Genomic DNA, 15922 nt, shown 5'->3' on the forward strand with positions numbered 1-15922 from the left:
AATAGACACGTTCTTCTTTCTCAGTTGTAGAAAATTGTGAATCATTTAACAAACCTTCATAGAATCCAGGTTGAGCTTCAGCTAGAGATTTATTTATGTAATTGCGGCCAGTTAATGAGGCAAATAAAGGATATTTATAAAGTATTTATGTCCCTCTGGCTACTACCTGCAGTAATTTTTCATTTCATTTCATTTTTTTTCATTTTATTTATTTATTTCATTCAAAAGTGATGTTATGCAATCACAATAAAACTGCCAAGCCAACACAGTATGAATGAAGTGGAGCAGAGGAGAAGAACAAGTCTTATAATATCTGCCCCTTTTGTTACTTCACACTTTACACTTCACACTGTTGTCCTGGAAAATGGTATGTATTTATGTCTACATACATATATTTACAGTCTTATGTATATCCATGTATATACCATAAACTGATTCCTGTCACTGTAACAGTTCGTTCCATATCTTTAGAATTGAACCTGGGTTTGTTAAAGATGTTCCTTTCAGATTATAGTGACTTTCTCTTTTCTCAAACATTTCTTGGATGTTCACTGGCAATATTTTTCTATTTGCTTTATACAAAACCTGGAGGATATTATACTTAATTAAACTGTTATACTCTAGTGACACCCAGTGGCAGTGTCATGTAAACATGGACAGACTTTCACGAGAAAAAGTTAAAAACGTAATGTATCTTCATGCATTAACCGATTAAAAATACTACTGCCAGTCAAAGTGTATTGCATCTGCTCGGGTGATCAATGGCCTGCACAGACTGATCTGATTTCTCAATTTCATTTGGATTCGCTTAAAGTATTTTTTTTTCCTTATGCGGAATAAAAATGACTAGATTTGTTTAGGCCGAGACTCGTGACTTAGTTTGAACGTGTCGAGGTTTGGGTTTGACAGGTTGAGCTGTAAATTAAAGCAAATTGTCCTGCGTGAAGAGCGCGTGTGTGATCATCGGGACGCCTGGGCAGCCGAGCCGGGTGGAGCCGCAGGAGGACCGTAGGACCCTGGGCTGCAGTTGCAGAATGCGGCTGGAGAGTAGACCGGAGGGAGGAGCGAGAAAGTAAACCAAACAAGCCTCCACACCCAGGCTGCAGCCCGGCCCGCCCGGGGAAGTTCCTCCGCATTCCTGCCCCAAACACACACTCACGATGCAGCGCTAACAGAAGACCCAAAACACAGTGAAAGTGAGGACCAGCCATTCTCTGGATCCTTTAATGGCAGAGGAGAAAAGCCATTGGGTGTTTTGTACCGAGACGTTGCAGGGACTGTGGGCCCGCGGTACAGACCAGGACCTCATCATCAGCGCTCTACAAGGTGCCAAAACCTCCTCAATCTTTCTCTACACTTTTAAGCGTCTCTTGTAACCATTACAACAAGAAAAAACACGCGCCCTCGCTGTCCATTACACAGAAAGGTTTCTTAGTGTTATGGCACCAAGTAGTGAGGCAGGAAGTTTTGATCTGTCACTTTAAACAACAGTACCTTTACCAACGACATAGCTGACATTACACCCACAGTGTAACCTCATCTGTTTGTGTATTGATATGACACCATAATAACCCTCTCATGCAAATCTTATAACCATATAGGTTGGTTAGATACGTAGGCTTATCTAGAGCTACATAAGAACACATTTCAAAGTGTTGGAGATTAAGCATTTGACATAGTAAGTGCCATTATTATTACCATACCTTCTTTACAGTCTCACCATGAGTACGGCAGGAGGGTTTGGAGATGCAGGCAGCGACAGAGATGCTCCCCCCACAAAGAGCTTTGGTAAACTGGACGCAGCATCTGTCTCCGGACCAGGATGGACCAAAGTCTCATGTCCCTGCTGCACATCAGACCGGGTGGACCCTCTAGTACTGGTCAAACTGGGGCAGAAGGTCCGTCCTGAGACCAAGAGGTGGCTGCTGAGGCTGATAGGAGCCCCGCAGAAAGATGGAGGTGAGTGACAGGGCATAAAGAAATGGTAACAAAATAGAGATCACAAGACATATCGATCGACTTATAGGTTGACATTCACTCTATTTGTAAACTGGATCAATTACCACTTATTTAGACAAGCTCATGTTTGGTTCCCCCAAAAAACTTTATTTAGAATCTTTCATTAATTTGTTGGCCCCACTTATAAAACGAGCTTTTATGAGTCCTCAAGTTGTTAATGTGGGCTCATCTTTTGTAGCAGCCAACCTCATCCAAATGAGGTAGGCTTCTTTTGTAATAAAAATGTAACGATGTAGGTTCAGGTAACTTTACTTATACCAGTAAGTGGAATTTGTTTGTTGTTGGGGTGGGTTTGCAGACATAAGGGAACATCAACTACTATAATACATTTTGCATTTCTCCGTAACACTATGTGTGTGTCTAAGATTTTGGTGAAAAATTAATGCAACACTGGCAAAGCCATGCATCTTTTGGGTATTGTAGGCAATGATAATAAATACAAAATAAGCACAGAACAAGCATTGCTGGGGACAATTTTAGCTCAACACCCGAACCCACGCCTCTGAACACTGGATCTTTTAACATTGCAGAAGCTCATTGGAATAATACCACAGAGAATACTAAAGCTAAAGACTGTCTAACGAAATAATAGAGCATATCCTCCTGAGACCCAGCACGTGCATGTATGTCCTCTGAAGTGGACACTGGTCTTAAGTCTCTATGTCAGTCTGTTTACATGCAGTCTATAATCATATTGCCCTGTACAAAGGATCACATCTGTAACACACTCACTGTAACATGCTCACATCTGTAACACACGTCGTGTCACTTTGAATTCATTTACATGCATTTATTAAAGAAACTCTAAACCACTATCCTAATAACTATAGAGGTAATTTTAACTTGACCTAATTTAATAACTCTCTTGAATGATATTATGATTATGATTATGATATAGATTAATGTCAGATTTATCAATGCAGTAAAAATTACTTTTCATCATTTATGAAGATGATGATTCACCTATATCGAGTATCCAGTATCGAGACACTCTACAATGGACATTTCTAAAAGATTAAAAAAAAATATATATATATTTTTTTATTTTTTATTTTAACCCTTTCACTCTTAAGTAAAATAAATCAAAATACATAAACCTTTTTTATGTCCAGTTCACAGGAGGATATGACCTTTTTTTATGGCAAACTTTTATTTGGTCAGGCAGAGTATGTAAAATGTAATCTTTTTATAGTTCCTCGAAACCATCAGATACAGTACGTAAGTCACATGAAAGCTATTAACAGATCAAACATTCAGCTTATTAAAGCGTTAAAGTAAAAAAAAACAAAAAAAACGGCCAGTACAAAACCAATATCGTAAACCACAAAACAAGGTGCATGATTAACAGTTTATTCTGTAATAAAACGGTGGTGAAAATCAAACTGCTTCAAATGCTGCCTTCATGTGCTCTCGTAACTATGGTAAATACCACATGATCGCCACCTCATCTTTTTTACACTGGGAAACTGGGAGATAATTTTGATGCCCAAGTTCTCAAGATAATATTACCTCTGACCTTTCAACACATCAGAGAGCAGCGATAATACATTTTTATGCCTTTTACCTGATTGTTATGAAGCCGACACGATGCATTTAGATATTTGGCTACCCAGTTTTAGCCTTAGCCAAGCAGAGTCTAGATGCAGCTGCATATTTACAAACGGGAGAAATCCAGTAATGTACTAATATTGTAATCCTTTCCTGTTTATTGCTTTATGTCTCTAATGAACAGTTTCTCATCGCGATCTTTCCTCCACTCTGCCCTGTCAGGTGCAGGGTTATTGGCCCATCCCGGGGAGGACGCCAGTGGAGACATCATTGTGGTCTCTGCCCCTCGCTGCACCCTGCTCCGGGCCACAGAGGAGTTAGGGCTGTGTAAAACGTACAAAAATGGAGACATGGAGGCTTTCTCATATGACGACAGAGACAACTTTAAAGACTCAGGCACGTCAGCGCTACTTTGAATGCCATCACTTGTTCACTTTGCATTGGCCACTAATTTACCCTGTCACATTTACAAGTCAAATGGTATTAGAATAAATGCTCATATAAATTGGGCCTGATTATTATTAGGTCTCCCTTAAGTTGTATTTACCAGATTATGTTTATTGGCTGATTTTCAGACAACATGGAGGTGTTTCTGACACTGGCGGAGCGACAGTACTTTGTGAAGTATGAGCTGGATGGAGTGCGGGCGCAGAGGGACATACGGATCCCCGGTCTGGACGACAGCTACACCCTTCAACCAAGAGATAACATATGTAAGCTGAAAGGAACAGGCCACCATTTTTTCCATACTGAGATATGTTTTTACCTGAGCTGAGACGAGTTGATGCGTACCTGTCTGGTCTTTGTGCGCTCAGTCACGCGAAAAGACCAAAGATGTTGTTAGCGTTCAGCCTCTCCTCCTCTCCTCTATGAGGCCAAACAGGGGTGAAGTTAGAAGCGACCAAGCTCTTCCATGTTTCCCCTAGTTAAAATCGCTTACGTGAGTAGTTACACGATCCAAATCGAGTCACACAAAATTAAACATGTCGATTTTCTAAGCGGATTAAAAGGGGTACTATACACCCTTTAATTGTTTGTAAACATTCGGGCTTAGCTGGAGGCAGGAAGTGAGATTGTAGCTGTTGTCATAGTAACGATGTAGTAACGATGTTTTTTGGAAATATCAGATAAACCTTATTTTATCGTATAAAATGTCGTTCCTCTTGTTCTTGCACCTTAAGTCACAACTAGTTTTAGTTTAAACTTATTTCTCTTTATCACTTCCTGCCTACAGCTGATGTCACTGATGATGTCAGCAGTTAAAGGGTCTATATTGTAAGGCGTAATAACACCTAAGGAGCACTTCGACGTCCGCGCAGTAATATCTTCAGAATTCTTTAGGAGTGAAGATATTACTGCGCAGACGTCGAAGTGCTAACTCATGTAACTACTCACGTAACCGTATTTAAATAGGGAAAGCATGGAAGAGCTTCTAACTTCAACCCCGTTTGGGTCCATAGGAATATGCTGGGAGAGGCTAAATGCAAACAACATCTTTTTTTCGTGACTGAGTGCACGCACAAAGACCAGACAGTTACGCATCAACTCATCAGCACAATGCAACACACTAACACAAGCTCGATCAGTTCGGTGTGTATGCAACATGACAAAACAATTGCCCTTTTGTTTGTACCCCCACTCTCAAACGCAAGCACAGGCTTATGCTATAAATAGGTTGCTTCTCATTTGAGTGGTATACTACAAAATTACTAAACTTCACATTGACAAGCACAAGTTGACCCACCTGAAAAAAAACAACAACTATCACCCACATTTCATTGCTATTATAGATGGATTTCTGTTATTTCCCCCGATTGTCCTTGATGGTCAGCCTTTTAATCATAAAAATGCTCTCCTCAGCAAAAAGCGCAGATGTGTGTGCTCTATTGTGTGTGACTCCATACTTTTATATTGATCACAAAGTGTGGAGCTCAGTGCATTTGGCATTGCTTTATGAGCCTGAGTCATTGTTTAGGATGTTGTTACATGGCCTACAGTAGTTCTTGTTTATTCAGGGCAGAAGCTCAGCTCGGCCGGCGTCATTGTGGACACTATTGCCCTTCACAACCAGGAGCAGCTGAGAGAGCTGACCAAGGCCTGGTATGTGGGCAACCAGCTGGCTCAACCTCTGGGTGAGAGACACAACAGGACTGTTTCATATGAGCGCATGAGTCAGTGCTTATTTTCAGAGCGCTTGTAATTTCCCCCCACAGATTCAGTTAATTCCTACTTTGGGAATTCATTGGCATTCTACTTCAGCTTCCTGGATTTCTACACATGGTCTCTGCTGCCCCCTGCTGTGCTGGGCCTGGCCATCACATACTTCTCAGGTTTGTTGGCAACATACTGACCTGTGGTAATTGAATAAAACTAGTTAGATGCACCGTTCAGCATCCCCTGGCATTAAGTCTATCATCAGTAATTCTCTTCACAATCACAGACTCACACCAAAATTAAAGCCAGGTTTAGGGTTAGAGTTGTGTTGCTGCTAACTCAAAACATAAACTAACATGCAGCAAAACAGTCTAGTGATCAGCTGGACACAAAAAAAAACATTTCTGCTGTGGGTTTTTAAGATAACGCAACAGGAAGAGGATCTAACGGCCATAAACCACATGTTTGGCTACTGCTGAAGATAAAGCAGCAACAGATGAATAACAGATGTATCGCTCAAAGTAAACACTTGCTAAACACACAATTTAACACTTGTATCTTAACTATTAAGTGAAATATGTCTGTTTAGGCTCTCGATTGTACAGGAGATTTCCATCATAAAACAAACCGTTTTAACCCCCATGAGCTGCCACCTTAACGTGGTGGGGTTGTTTGAGTACCCGAATGATCCGAGGAGCTATGTTGTCCGGGACTTATGCCCCTGGTAGGGTCTCCCATGGCAAACAGGTCCGAGGTGACGGGTCAGACGAAGAGCAGCTCACAAGACTTCTATGGACGTACACCAATCAAGGACCGAGACGTCGCCCGGCATGGCGCAGCCGGGGCCCCACCCTGGAGCCAGACCTGGGGTTGGGGCCCGAACGCGAGCGTCTGGTGGCCGGGTCTCTGCCCACGGGGCCCGGCCGGGCACAGCCCGAAGGGACGACGTGGGCCTGCCCTCCTGTGGACTCACCACCCGCAGAGGGATCCGTAGGGGTCGGGTGCTAAGAGGACTGGGTGGCAGTCGAGGCCGGGTGCCTCGACGACCTGGTCCACATGCACAGCTTCTGGCGTTCGGGACATGGAACGTCACCTCGCTGGGGGGGAAGGAGCCTGAGCTTGTGCGGGAGGTTGAGAGATACCGACTAGATATAGTCGGGCTCACCTCCACGCACAGCTTGGGTTCCGGATCCCAACTCCTGGAGAGAGGCTGGACTCTCCATTTTTCTGGAGTTGCCCGCGGGGAGAGGCGGCGGGCTGGGGTGGGTTTGCTCATATCCCCCCAGCTCAGCCGTCACGTGTTGGAGTTCACCCCGGTGGACGAGAGGGTCGCGTCCCTACGCCTTCGGGTCGGGGACAGGTCTCTCACCGTTGTCTCGGCCTACGGGCCCAACATCGGTGCAGAGTACCCGGCCTTCTTGGAGTCCCTGGGAGGGGTACTAGATGGTGCTCCGACTGGGGACTCCATTGTTCTACTGGGGGACTTCAACGCCCACGTGGGTAACGACAGTGAGACCTGGGAGGGAGTGATTGGGAGGAACGGCCTCCCCGATCTGAACCCGAGTGGTGTTCTGTTATTGGACTTCTGTGCTAGTCACGGTTTGTCCATAACGAACACCATGTTCGAGCACAAGGGTGTCCATAAGTGCACGTGGCACCAGGACACCCTAGGCAGGAGGTCGATGATCGACTTTGTAGTTGTGTCGTCTGACCTCCGGCCGCGTGTCTCGGACACTCGGGTGAAGAGAGGGGCGGAGCTGTCAACCGATCACCACCTGGTGGTGAGCTGGATCCGCTGGCAGGGGAGGAAGCCGGTCAGACCTGGCAGGCCCAAGCGTGTTGTGAGGGTCTGCTGGGAACGACTGGCGGATCCCTCTGTCAGTGGGGTCTTCAACTCCCACCTCCGGAAGAGCTTCACCCAGATTCCGGGGGAGGCGGGGGACATGGAGTCCGAGTGGACTCTGTTCTCCTCCTCCATTGTTGATGCGGCTGCTCGTAGTTGTGGCCGTAAGGTCTCTGGTGCCTGTCGCGGCGGCAATCCCCGAACCCGGTGGTGGCGCCCGGAAGTAAGGGATGCCGTCAAGCTGAAGAAGGAGTCCTACCTGGCCTTGTTGGCTTGTGGGACTCCTGAGGCAGCTGAGAGGTACCGGCAGGCCAAGCGTGCTGCAGCTCGTGCGGTCGCAGAGGCAAAAACTCGTGTCTGGGAGGAGTTCGGGGAGGCCATGGAGGAAGACTATCGGTCGGCCTCGAAGAAATTCTGGCAAACCATCCGGCGCCTCAGGAGGGGGAAGCAGTGCTTCACCAACACTGTTTACAGTGCGGGTGGGGGGCTGCTGACCTCAACTGGGGATGTCGTCGGACGGTGGAAGGAATACTTCGAGGACCTCCTCAATCCCGCCGTCACGTCTTCCGATGAGGAAGCAGAGGCTGGGGACTTGGAGGTGGGCTCGCCCATCACCGGGGCTGAAGTCACCGAGGTGGTGAGAAAGCTCCTTGGTGGCAAGGCTCCGGGGGTGGATGAGATTCGCCCTGAGTACCTTAAGTCTCTGGATGTTGTAGGACTGTCTTGGCTGACACGTCTCTGCAACATCGCGTGGCGGTCGGGGACAGTGCCCCTGGATTGGCAGACCGGGGTGGTGGTCCCTCTCTTTAAGAAGGGGGATCGGAGGGTGTGTTCCAATTACAGAGGAATCACCCTCCTTAGCCTCCCCGGTAAGGTCTACTCCAGGGTGCTGGAGAGGAGGATCCGGCCGATAGTTGAACCTCGGATTCAGGAGGAACAATGCGGTTTTCGTCCTGGTCGTGGCACACTGGACCAGCTCTATACCCTCCGTCGGGTGCTCGAGGGTTCGTGGGAGTTCGCCCAACCAGTCCACATGTGTTTTGTGGACTTGGAGAAAGCGTTCGACCGCGTCCCTCGTGGTGCCCTGTGGGGGGTGCTCCGGGAGTATGGGGTCCGGGGCCCTCTGCTAAGGGCTGTCCGTTCCCTGTATGACCGCAGCAGGAGCTTGGTTCGCATTGCCGGCAGTAAGTCAGACCTGTTCCCGGTGCGTGTTGGTCTCCGCCAGGGCTGCCCTTTGTCACCGGTTCTGTTCATTACTTTTATGGACAGAATTTCTCGGCGCAGCCAGGGGCCGGAGGGTGTCCGGTTTGGGAGCCTCAGAGTCTCATCTCTGCTGTTTGCAGATGATGTTGTTCTGTTGGCTTCAACAAACCAGGACCTTCAGCACGCACTGGGGCGGTTTGCTGCCGAGTGTGTAGCGGCCGGGATGAGGATCAGCACCTCCAAATCCGAGGCCATGGTTCTCCACCGGAAAAAGGTGGTTTCCCCTCTCCGGGTCGGTGGGGAGTCCTTACCTCAAGTGGAGGAGTTCAAGTATCTCGGGGTCTTGTTCACGAGTGAGGGACGGATGGAGCGTGAGAACGACAGACGGATCGGTGCGGCGTCAGCAGTGATTCGGTCGCTGTATCGGTCTGTCGTGGTGAAGAGGGAGCTGAGTCGGAGGGCAAAGCTCTCGATTTACCGATCGATCTACGTTCCCACCCTCACCTATGGTCATGAGATTTGGGTAATGACCGAAAGGACAAGATCGCGAATACAAGCGGCCGAAATGAGTTTCCTTCGCAGGGTGGCTGGGCGCACCCTCCGAGATCGGGTGAGGAGCTCAGTTACCCGGGAGTAGAGTCGCTGCTCCTTCACGTCGAAAGGAGCCAGCTGAGGTGGCTCGGGCATCTGTTTCGGATGCCTCCTGGTCGCCTCCCGCGGGAGGTGTTCCAGGCATGTCCTAGTGGGACAAGGCCTCGTGGAAGACCCAGGACACGGTGGTGGGACTATGTCTCCGAGCTGGCCTGGTGTCGCCTCGGGGTCCCCCCAGAACAGCTGGAGGAAGTGTGTGTGGATCGGGAAGTTTGGGCATCTCTGCTGAGACTGCTGCCCCCGCGACCCGGCCCCGGATAAAGCGGAAGAAAATGGATGGATGGATGGATGGAAACAAACCGTTGTTCAAGTCGTCATCTGTGTTAGGTTGTTTACTTAAAGGGGCTAGATGCAAGTTAACCATTTTATACTCACTACTGCCACCTCAGGCCATACGAGTAACTGCACCTTCTATATTAAGCTCGTGCATGACGTCACTTCGGACCTGAATTAACACCTTTTTGAGTGACAGTGCAGGATTTTAGAGGCAGTTGTGGTGAATAGATCTGGGCTCATTCTACACATTAGGACATTGTTGGAACATGTAGGGGGAGGAAAATACTTGATTTTAACATTTTTAAACTCTGTATAGTCCCTTTAAACTTTAAGTGAGCCTGATACTTGAAATTGTCTGTTGTGTTAAATATTAACCTTTTAACCCCCGCCTTAACCAAGCTCATTTTCTCCAGTTCAGCTTTACTCAAATCTAAAAGCTTCTCGAGCTCACAGCCTATAGGCCAGTGTCAAGCCTCATTTGAAAGACCTACAAAACTGATTGTATCTTTTTTTGTCGCATTGTTGGTTTGTCATCATTTTTTTGCTGCTTTTTTGACGTTTTGTTGTCGTGTTCACGTCAGTTTTTCATCGCATATTTGTCACGATTTTGTGGCTTTTTTGCTGCTTTCTCATCACTCTTCAGTCATGTCGTTGTTATTTTTTTATTGTGTCATTGCTGCTTTTTCAGTACGTTTATGTCGCTCTTTTGCTGCTTTTTGGTCACTTTTTTCATCTTAGTTTTTGTTGCTATTTTGAAACACTGTTTTTCAAGAAACTTTTAAAAAGCCAAACTCGAGAAAATGTGCTTGGTTCACGTGGGGGTTAAGAGGTTTATAAAGATGTGTGAAAAATAAGAACATTTCCTCCTTGCTTCTTTGATTTTCTTGTTCTGTCTGAATCTTTTCTCTGCGCGGCAGGCGAGGTGGCGAAGGAGATGGTGGAGTCCGTCTCGGGGGCTGAGATCGTTGTCGACGATGCTGACGCGGGCCCCGGCGTCAGTGGTCACATGGTGCAGGCCGTCTTCAGCATGCTCTGGTCCACTGTGATCATGGAGCTGTGGAAGCGGCGCAGCGCCTCTCTGTCGTACCGCTGGGGCACGCTGAACCTTGCCGAGCGCTTCGCCGAACCACGCCCTGGTTTCCACGGCAACCTGGGGGTCAACCCCGTCACTGGCCGAGTGGAGCCCCTGTTCCCTGAGTGGCAGAGAGACCTGCGCATGGCTCTGGTGTCTGTGCCTGTGGTCGGGCTCTTTCTAGGTACAGATCGTTATTTCCAGAGTTTTTAACACCATGTCTCTTTGATCAAACATACAAGTGTGTGTGTACAGATGGAAATATAATGTCATTTTTAATGCTTTTTTTTGCATGCATTAAAAGATGCAAGTTGGTCATTTTATACTCACTACTGCCACCTCTGGTCTTGTGCGTAACTGCAGCTTCTATATTATTATATTAACAAAATGCACTGGGACCAAATTAACAACTTTTTGAGTGACAGGGCAGGAATTTAGAGGCAAATGTGGTGAAACGGGTGGTTGAACTCCACTATATGGAGTTTAAAGGGACTATACGCAGTGCTTAATTTGATCCCCTGTTTTGGGGGAACGCATTCCCCCAATTGACCGTTTTTCAGGGTAAAGGATCCAGGAAATATTTAGGAGGATCCGGCAAAACCTTGATCTGATATAGTGATGTTTAATGAGAGTGTTCCGTCAAATATGCCTGTTCCCCGAATCCATCACATCAGACCAAAAGTGTTCCTGAAACAACAAATTTACAAATCAAGCATTAACTATACGGAGTTTAAAAATGATAAATGTATTAAATGTATTTTCCTCCCCCTACATGTTCCAGCCATGTCCTAAGGTGTAGAATGAGCCCAGACCTGTTCACTCTAAAATCCTGCACTGTCACTCAAAAAGTTGTTAATTTAGTCCGAGGTGCCGTCATGCACGACCTTAATATAGAAACTGCAGTTACATGTATGACCTGAGGTGACAGTAGTGAGTATAAAATGACCAACTTGCATCTAGTCTCTTTAAATAACTAAATTACTATAACTTAACTTTCCTTCAAATAGAATAATAGCTTTCTTTCAATCCGAGTGTGATCTTATTGTGCAAAACATGTTAATTAAATAGGTTTTTAGGGCAAATTAATTAACATCTTAACCCTCCACCCTCCAGTTTGGCATTACCCAAATCTAAAAGCTTCCATGCAACAAAAATGAGACAAAAACGCAAAAAAAAAAGTGACAAGAAAAGCGGCAAAGAAGCAACAATTATACAACAAATAAGTGACTAAAGAGCGAACAAAAAAATTATGAAAAACCAACAAAAGCACGACAAAAAAGCGACAAAACCACGACAAAAACACTTTAAAAAAGTTAGGATCAGTTTTGCACGTCTTAGCTTTCAAATGAGGGGTTACTCTGCCCTATAGCTCCAGTTGAGAAGCTGTTAGATTAAGAGGTTAAAGAACTTTGTGACTCCCCTCCCCTGCTGCACCTCCGAGGCCCCCTGGTGGTCATGACTCCCAGTTTGAGCATAACATGTGACTTGTGCAGGGCTGGTGATCGTGGGCATGCTGGTGTTTTACTGGGGCGAGGCGCAGGTGAAGCAGATCCACCAGGACTGGGACTCCATGTGGACGCAGACACTTCTCTTCCTGCCGTCTGTCCTTCACATCGCGTACACCAACGTACTGGCCACCGTTTACAGGACAGTGGCGCAGGCTTTAACTGAACATGGTGAGTGACGTCGGCGTTTCACCCCTGAGCTCTGATTCATTTGATTTAACTCCAGCCTGTTTTGTTTTTAGAGAACCACAGAGAACAGTCGGCCTTTGACAATCACCTCACCGGAAAAGTCTTAGTGGTTGGTCCGATTGTTTTTTTGTACTTTGAGCTCATACAGCCGTGACTAAATTAACATTTTCCTTTTTTTTTTTCTGCAGTTCACTTTCTTCAACTACTTTGCCGTGCTCTTCCATATTGCCTTCTTTAAACAGGATGTGCCTTTGCTTCGTAAGGTACAGTAACTCATCAGCGCCATGTTTTTGACTATTTCGTTATGTAATCACTCATAAATAAACAAGAGCAGGGATGATTTTGTTTTGTTCCCTGACTACAGCGTTTAGCCTCTCTGCTGATCATGACCCAGCTGATAAACCAGGTGACAGAGGTGGTCATCCCGTGCCTGGTGGACCGGTTCATCAGTGCGCCCAACAGAGTCGAGAGCGAAGACGATCCTCAAGAGGACAAGTTCAGAAACCAGGGAGCTCTGCCTGTCTTTCCTGTAAGTGCTTTGTATAGAGAATGGGCATCTTTAAAGAGGTTTTTTGTTATGCCAACTATTCCTCATGCAATAAGATTATCATTTAATTTGGTTGAAACTTTAATCATATTCCAGCTGTTTCGTGGAGATTCTCTTTCAAACTGTGGTACTGGATGTTCTTTTCATTTTTCATTATGTCTTTACTAGTCCACGAAAGTATTTGGACATTTTAAATTTAGAGATAAATATGAGGAAGAAATTGATTGCATGTTTTATGTTTTCATATAAAACACACAATAAATGCCCCAAATTTCCCTTTATTTTTTAAATTAGAATACTGTTAAAAAGTGTATTCACTTCTGTTATTCAACTTAAACTGTGAAACTAATATATGATATAGACTCATTACATGCAAAGTGACAAATGTCAGGCCTTTACTTGTTATAATTTTGATTATTATGGCTCAGCTTGTAAAAACCCAAAATTTTCAATATTTTGAAAATGGACTAAGTCACAATCATCCAAATGCTAACAAAGGCTTGACATTTATCACTTAGCATGTAATGAGTCTATATCATACATTAGCTTCACAGTTTAAGTTGAATTACAGAAATAAATTAACTTTTGAACGATTTTCTAATTTTTCGAGGTTCACCTGTAAGCTGTTTCTTAGTGGATAGATTTGTAAAAAAAGATAATAACTAAATAAATTCTCCTTGATTTTTGAAATTCAAAGCTCAATAAATAAAAAGTTTGCAGATGTTACTGACATGGAGGTATTATCGCCATAATGTGATAAAAATGCATTTTGAAAAAATGGCCCTTGAAATGACTATTTCCCATTTAAATCAGTGCAATGATTAACATGTTGTTGTGAGGCTTAGTTTTTGTTGTCGTTGTTTCCTGGTTAGAGTTTATATGTCAAGAGACCAAATTAACCCAAAACCAGAAAATTGGAAAGTTTAGTTTAGTTTTCCCTGTAGTGTCTCTCCTTTAGTGATGGATTTTGTCACAATTAAAAACCTCTAATTTAGTTTTAGAGCATTTTTATCAGGAAGAATATTAGGACGGATTATTTTAGTTAAATGAGCACTGCTGATGACTGAATGGTGTACATGCTGTGCTTTCTTCCTTTTAGGGCCTGTTTGCAGAGTACATTGAACTCCTGGTGCAGTTTGGGTATTTGAGTCTTTTCTCCTGCGTGTTTCCACTGACCGCGGTGCTGCTGCTCATCAATAACATCACAGAGATACGATCGGACGCTTATAAAATCTGCAAACTTTTCCGCAAACCTTTCTCTGCTCCTGCAGCCAACATGGGCGTGTGGCAGGTTAGCACAAAGCACAATGGACACCAACAGTCACACATTACCGTTTAGTGGTGAGCGGGTTTATTGTGTGGGTTTCAGATCGCCTTCGAGGTGCTGAGTTTTGTGTCTGTGGTGTCGAACTGCTGGCTCCTGATGCTGTCGCCGCGAATACAAACGGACTGTGTGGAGGGAGAGCTGAGCTGCACCAATGTCTTGCTGTTGGCTGTGGCAATGGAGGTACAGACGAACAAACAAAACAGTTATTTGATAATTATGGAATCCACGTTTTACACTCCTGATTTATACTCTTTAATTGTACCCTTTATGTTCGGCTCACTTGGGAATCTCTGAATACCTTGCATTGTCTAAAGATGTGGCTGAAAAATGAGCAGAACCAAATTGACCCGAGTAAATGAATATTGAAAGTGAATGTTTAGCTTTGTCTCTAAGTGTCCTGTGACTTAACCATATGTCCCTAAGTGACAACATATGCTTTTAGATGATTGAACTGCCCGAACATTGGGTACAATTTCACAGCACCATATACAGTACTATTAGTCTAAAAATGTGTAATAAAAAACAGCTTTCAACTGTTAAACCCTTGTTCCTTTCAAAATGTTTGTCCTCTTTACTTGCAGCATGTCCTTATTCTCGTGAAAGTGGTGTTGTCTGTACTGATCCCGGATGAACCAGGCTGGATCAAGAAAAAGAGGCTTCATATAGAGTTTAAATCCATTCAGGCCCTCAGGCAGCAGGTTAGAGCTTAATTTAACTTAGACTATACTGTGAACTGTGTCTTAAGACTCTGCTCGTTACAGAACACAGTCCCAGGACAGTCCTGAAGGTGTTTTGAAGGCGGTGCTTTTGTGTTCCCGTGCCATCCCTAGTGTTGCAAACAGCTGTGCCTTCAGACGCCCCGAAGTGCAGACCTCTTGGTTTCAATAGTGTTCCAGACGATACACGCAAGTGCTTGCCATCCACACGCTTGGAAATGTAACTTTTAATCATTGTGGATTTGCTGCCTTTTAAAGGCACTACAGCTGACAAAAGCTGGAAAAGCTTGAAAAAAATTCTCAAAGTGCACCTTATTATTCAGCAAAATGTATTTATATATTTGTATTTGATGCCGGAGTTAACTAGTGACACAGAGAGGAGTTAGTGAGCATTATTATCGCCACCTAGTGTTAGGATAAAGGTTTGTCGGTGCAAAACTTTTAAGTTATTTTTTTATCACATAATGGTTTCCGTGAAGTGTGTGCAATTTTGTAATTTTGCCATTTTCTTATGAATTCTAGCTATGGCTGCTTTTTTGTTTCAGCTTTCTGTTTCTTTAAAAAAGAACATTTTATTTGATCATTTAATTCTCTATTATGAAACATGCTTTATCGGAAAAGTGGTTCCAGCAAAGGTATTGTAATTATTACAGTAAGGAAAGTATTGTAGAAACCAAAGAATAATGACAGTGTGCTTTGTATTTTACATTATGAATAATATATGAATGAGTTGAACTGTGTGGCTCTCAAGAATGGCAGCTTTACTGTTTTACACCTCAAGAAAATGTCAAAATGCCCCAACATAATGTTACTGCGACTAATGCTCGACTTTGCTGTGCACATCCACACTGATGTGTTATTTGTGTTTGTCA

At 44.6% G+C, this 15922-nt stretch overlaps 1 protein-coding gene across 1 annotated transcript; it reads left to right on the top strand.

Annotated features, from left to right (window-relative positions):
- The first annotated feature begins 1035 nt into the window (after nt 1-1035).
- ano10b (anoctamin 10b) lies at nt 1036-15576 on the top strand. The gene is made up of 15 exons (XM_079567878.1): nt 1036-1326; nt 1715-1959; nt 3790-3963; nt 4143-4280; nt 5583-5699; nt 5781-5897; nt 10612-10950; nt 12260-12442; nt 12514-12569; nt 12649-12723; nt 12825-12989; nt 14107-14298; nt 14377-14514; nt 14916-15032; nt 15096-15576. The coding sequence occupies exons 2-15, from the start codon at nt 1722-1724 to the stop codon at nt 15117-15119; spliced, it is 2073 nt and encodes a 690-aa protein (XP_079424004.1). The 5' UTR covers nt 1036-1326; nt 1715-1721; the 3' UTR covers nt 15120-15576.
- The last annotated feature ends 346 nt before the right edge of the window (nt 15577-15922 follow it).

Source organism: Gobius niger, assembly GCF_951799975.1.
Source record: "Gobius niger genome assembly, chromosome: 12".
NCBI classification, from domain to species: Eukaryota; Metazoa; Chordata; class Actinopteri; order Gobiiformes; family Gobiidae; genus Gobius; species Gobius niger.

Bases quoted from the DNA above. Each gene is read 5' to 3' on its own strand.
- ano10b (XM_079567878.1), top strand. From the start codon at position 1,722: ATGAGTACGGCAGGAGGGTTTGGAGATGCAGGCAGCGACAGAGATGCT. The intron at 4,281-5,582 runs GTAAGCTGAAAG...TTGTTTATTCAG, and splicing joins TCAACCAAGAGATAACATAT to GGCAGAAGCTCAGCTCGGCC. The intron at 10,951-12,259 runs GTACAGATCGTT...TGACTTGTGCAG, and splicing joins TGTGGTCGGGCTCTTTCTAG to GGCTGGTGATCGTGGGCATG.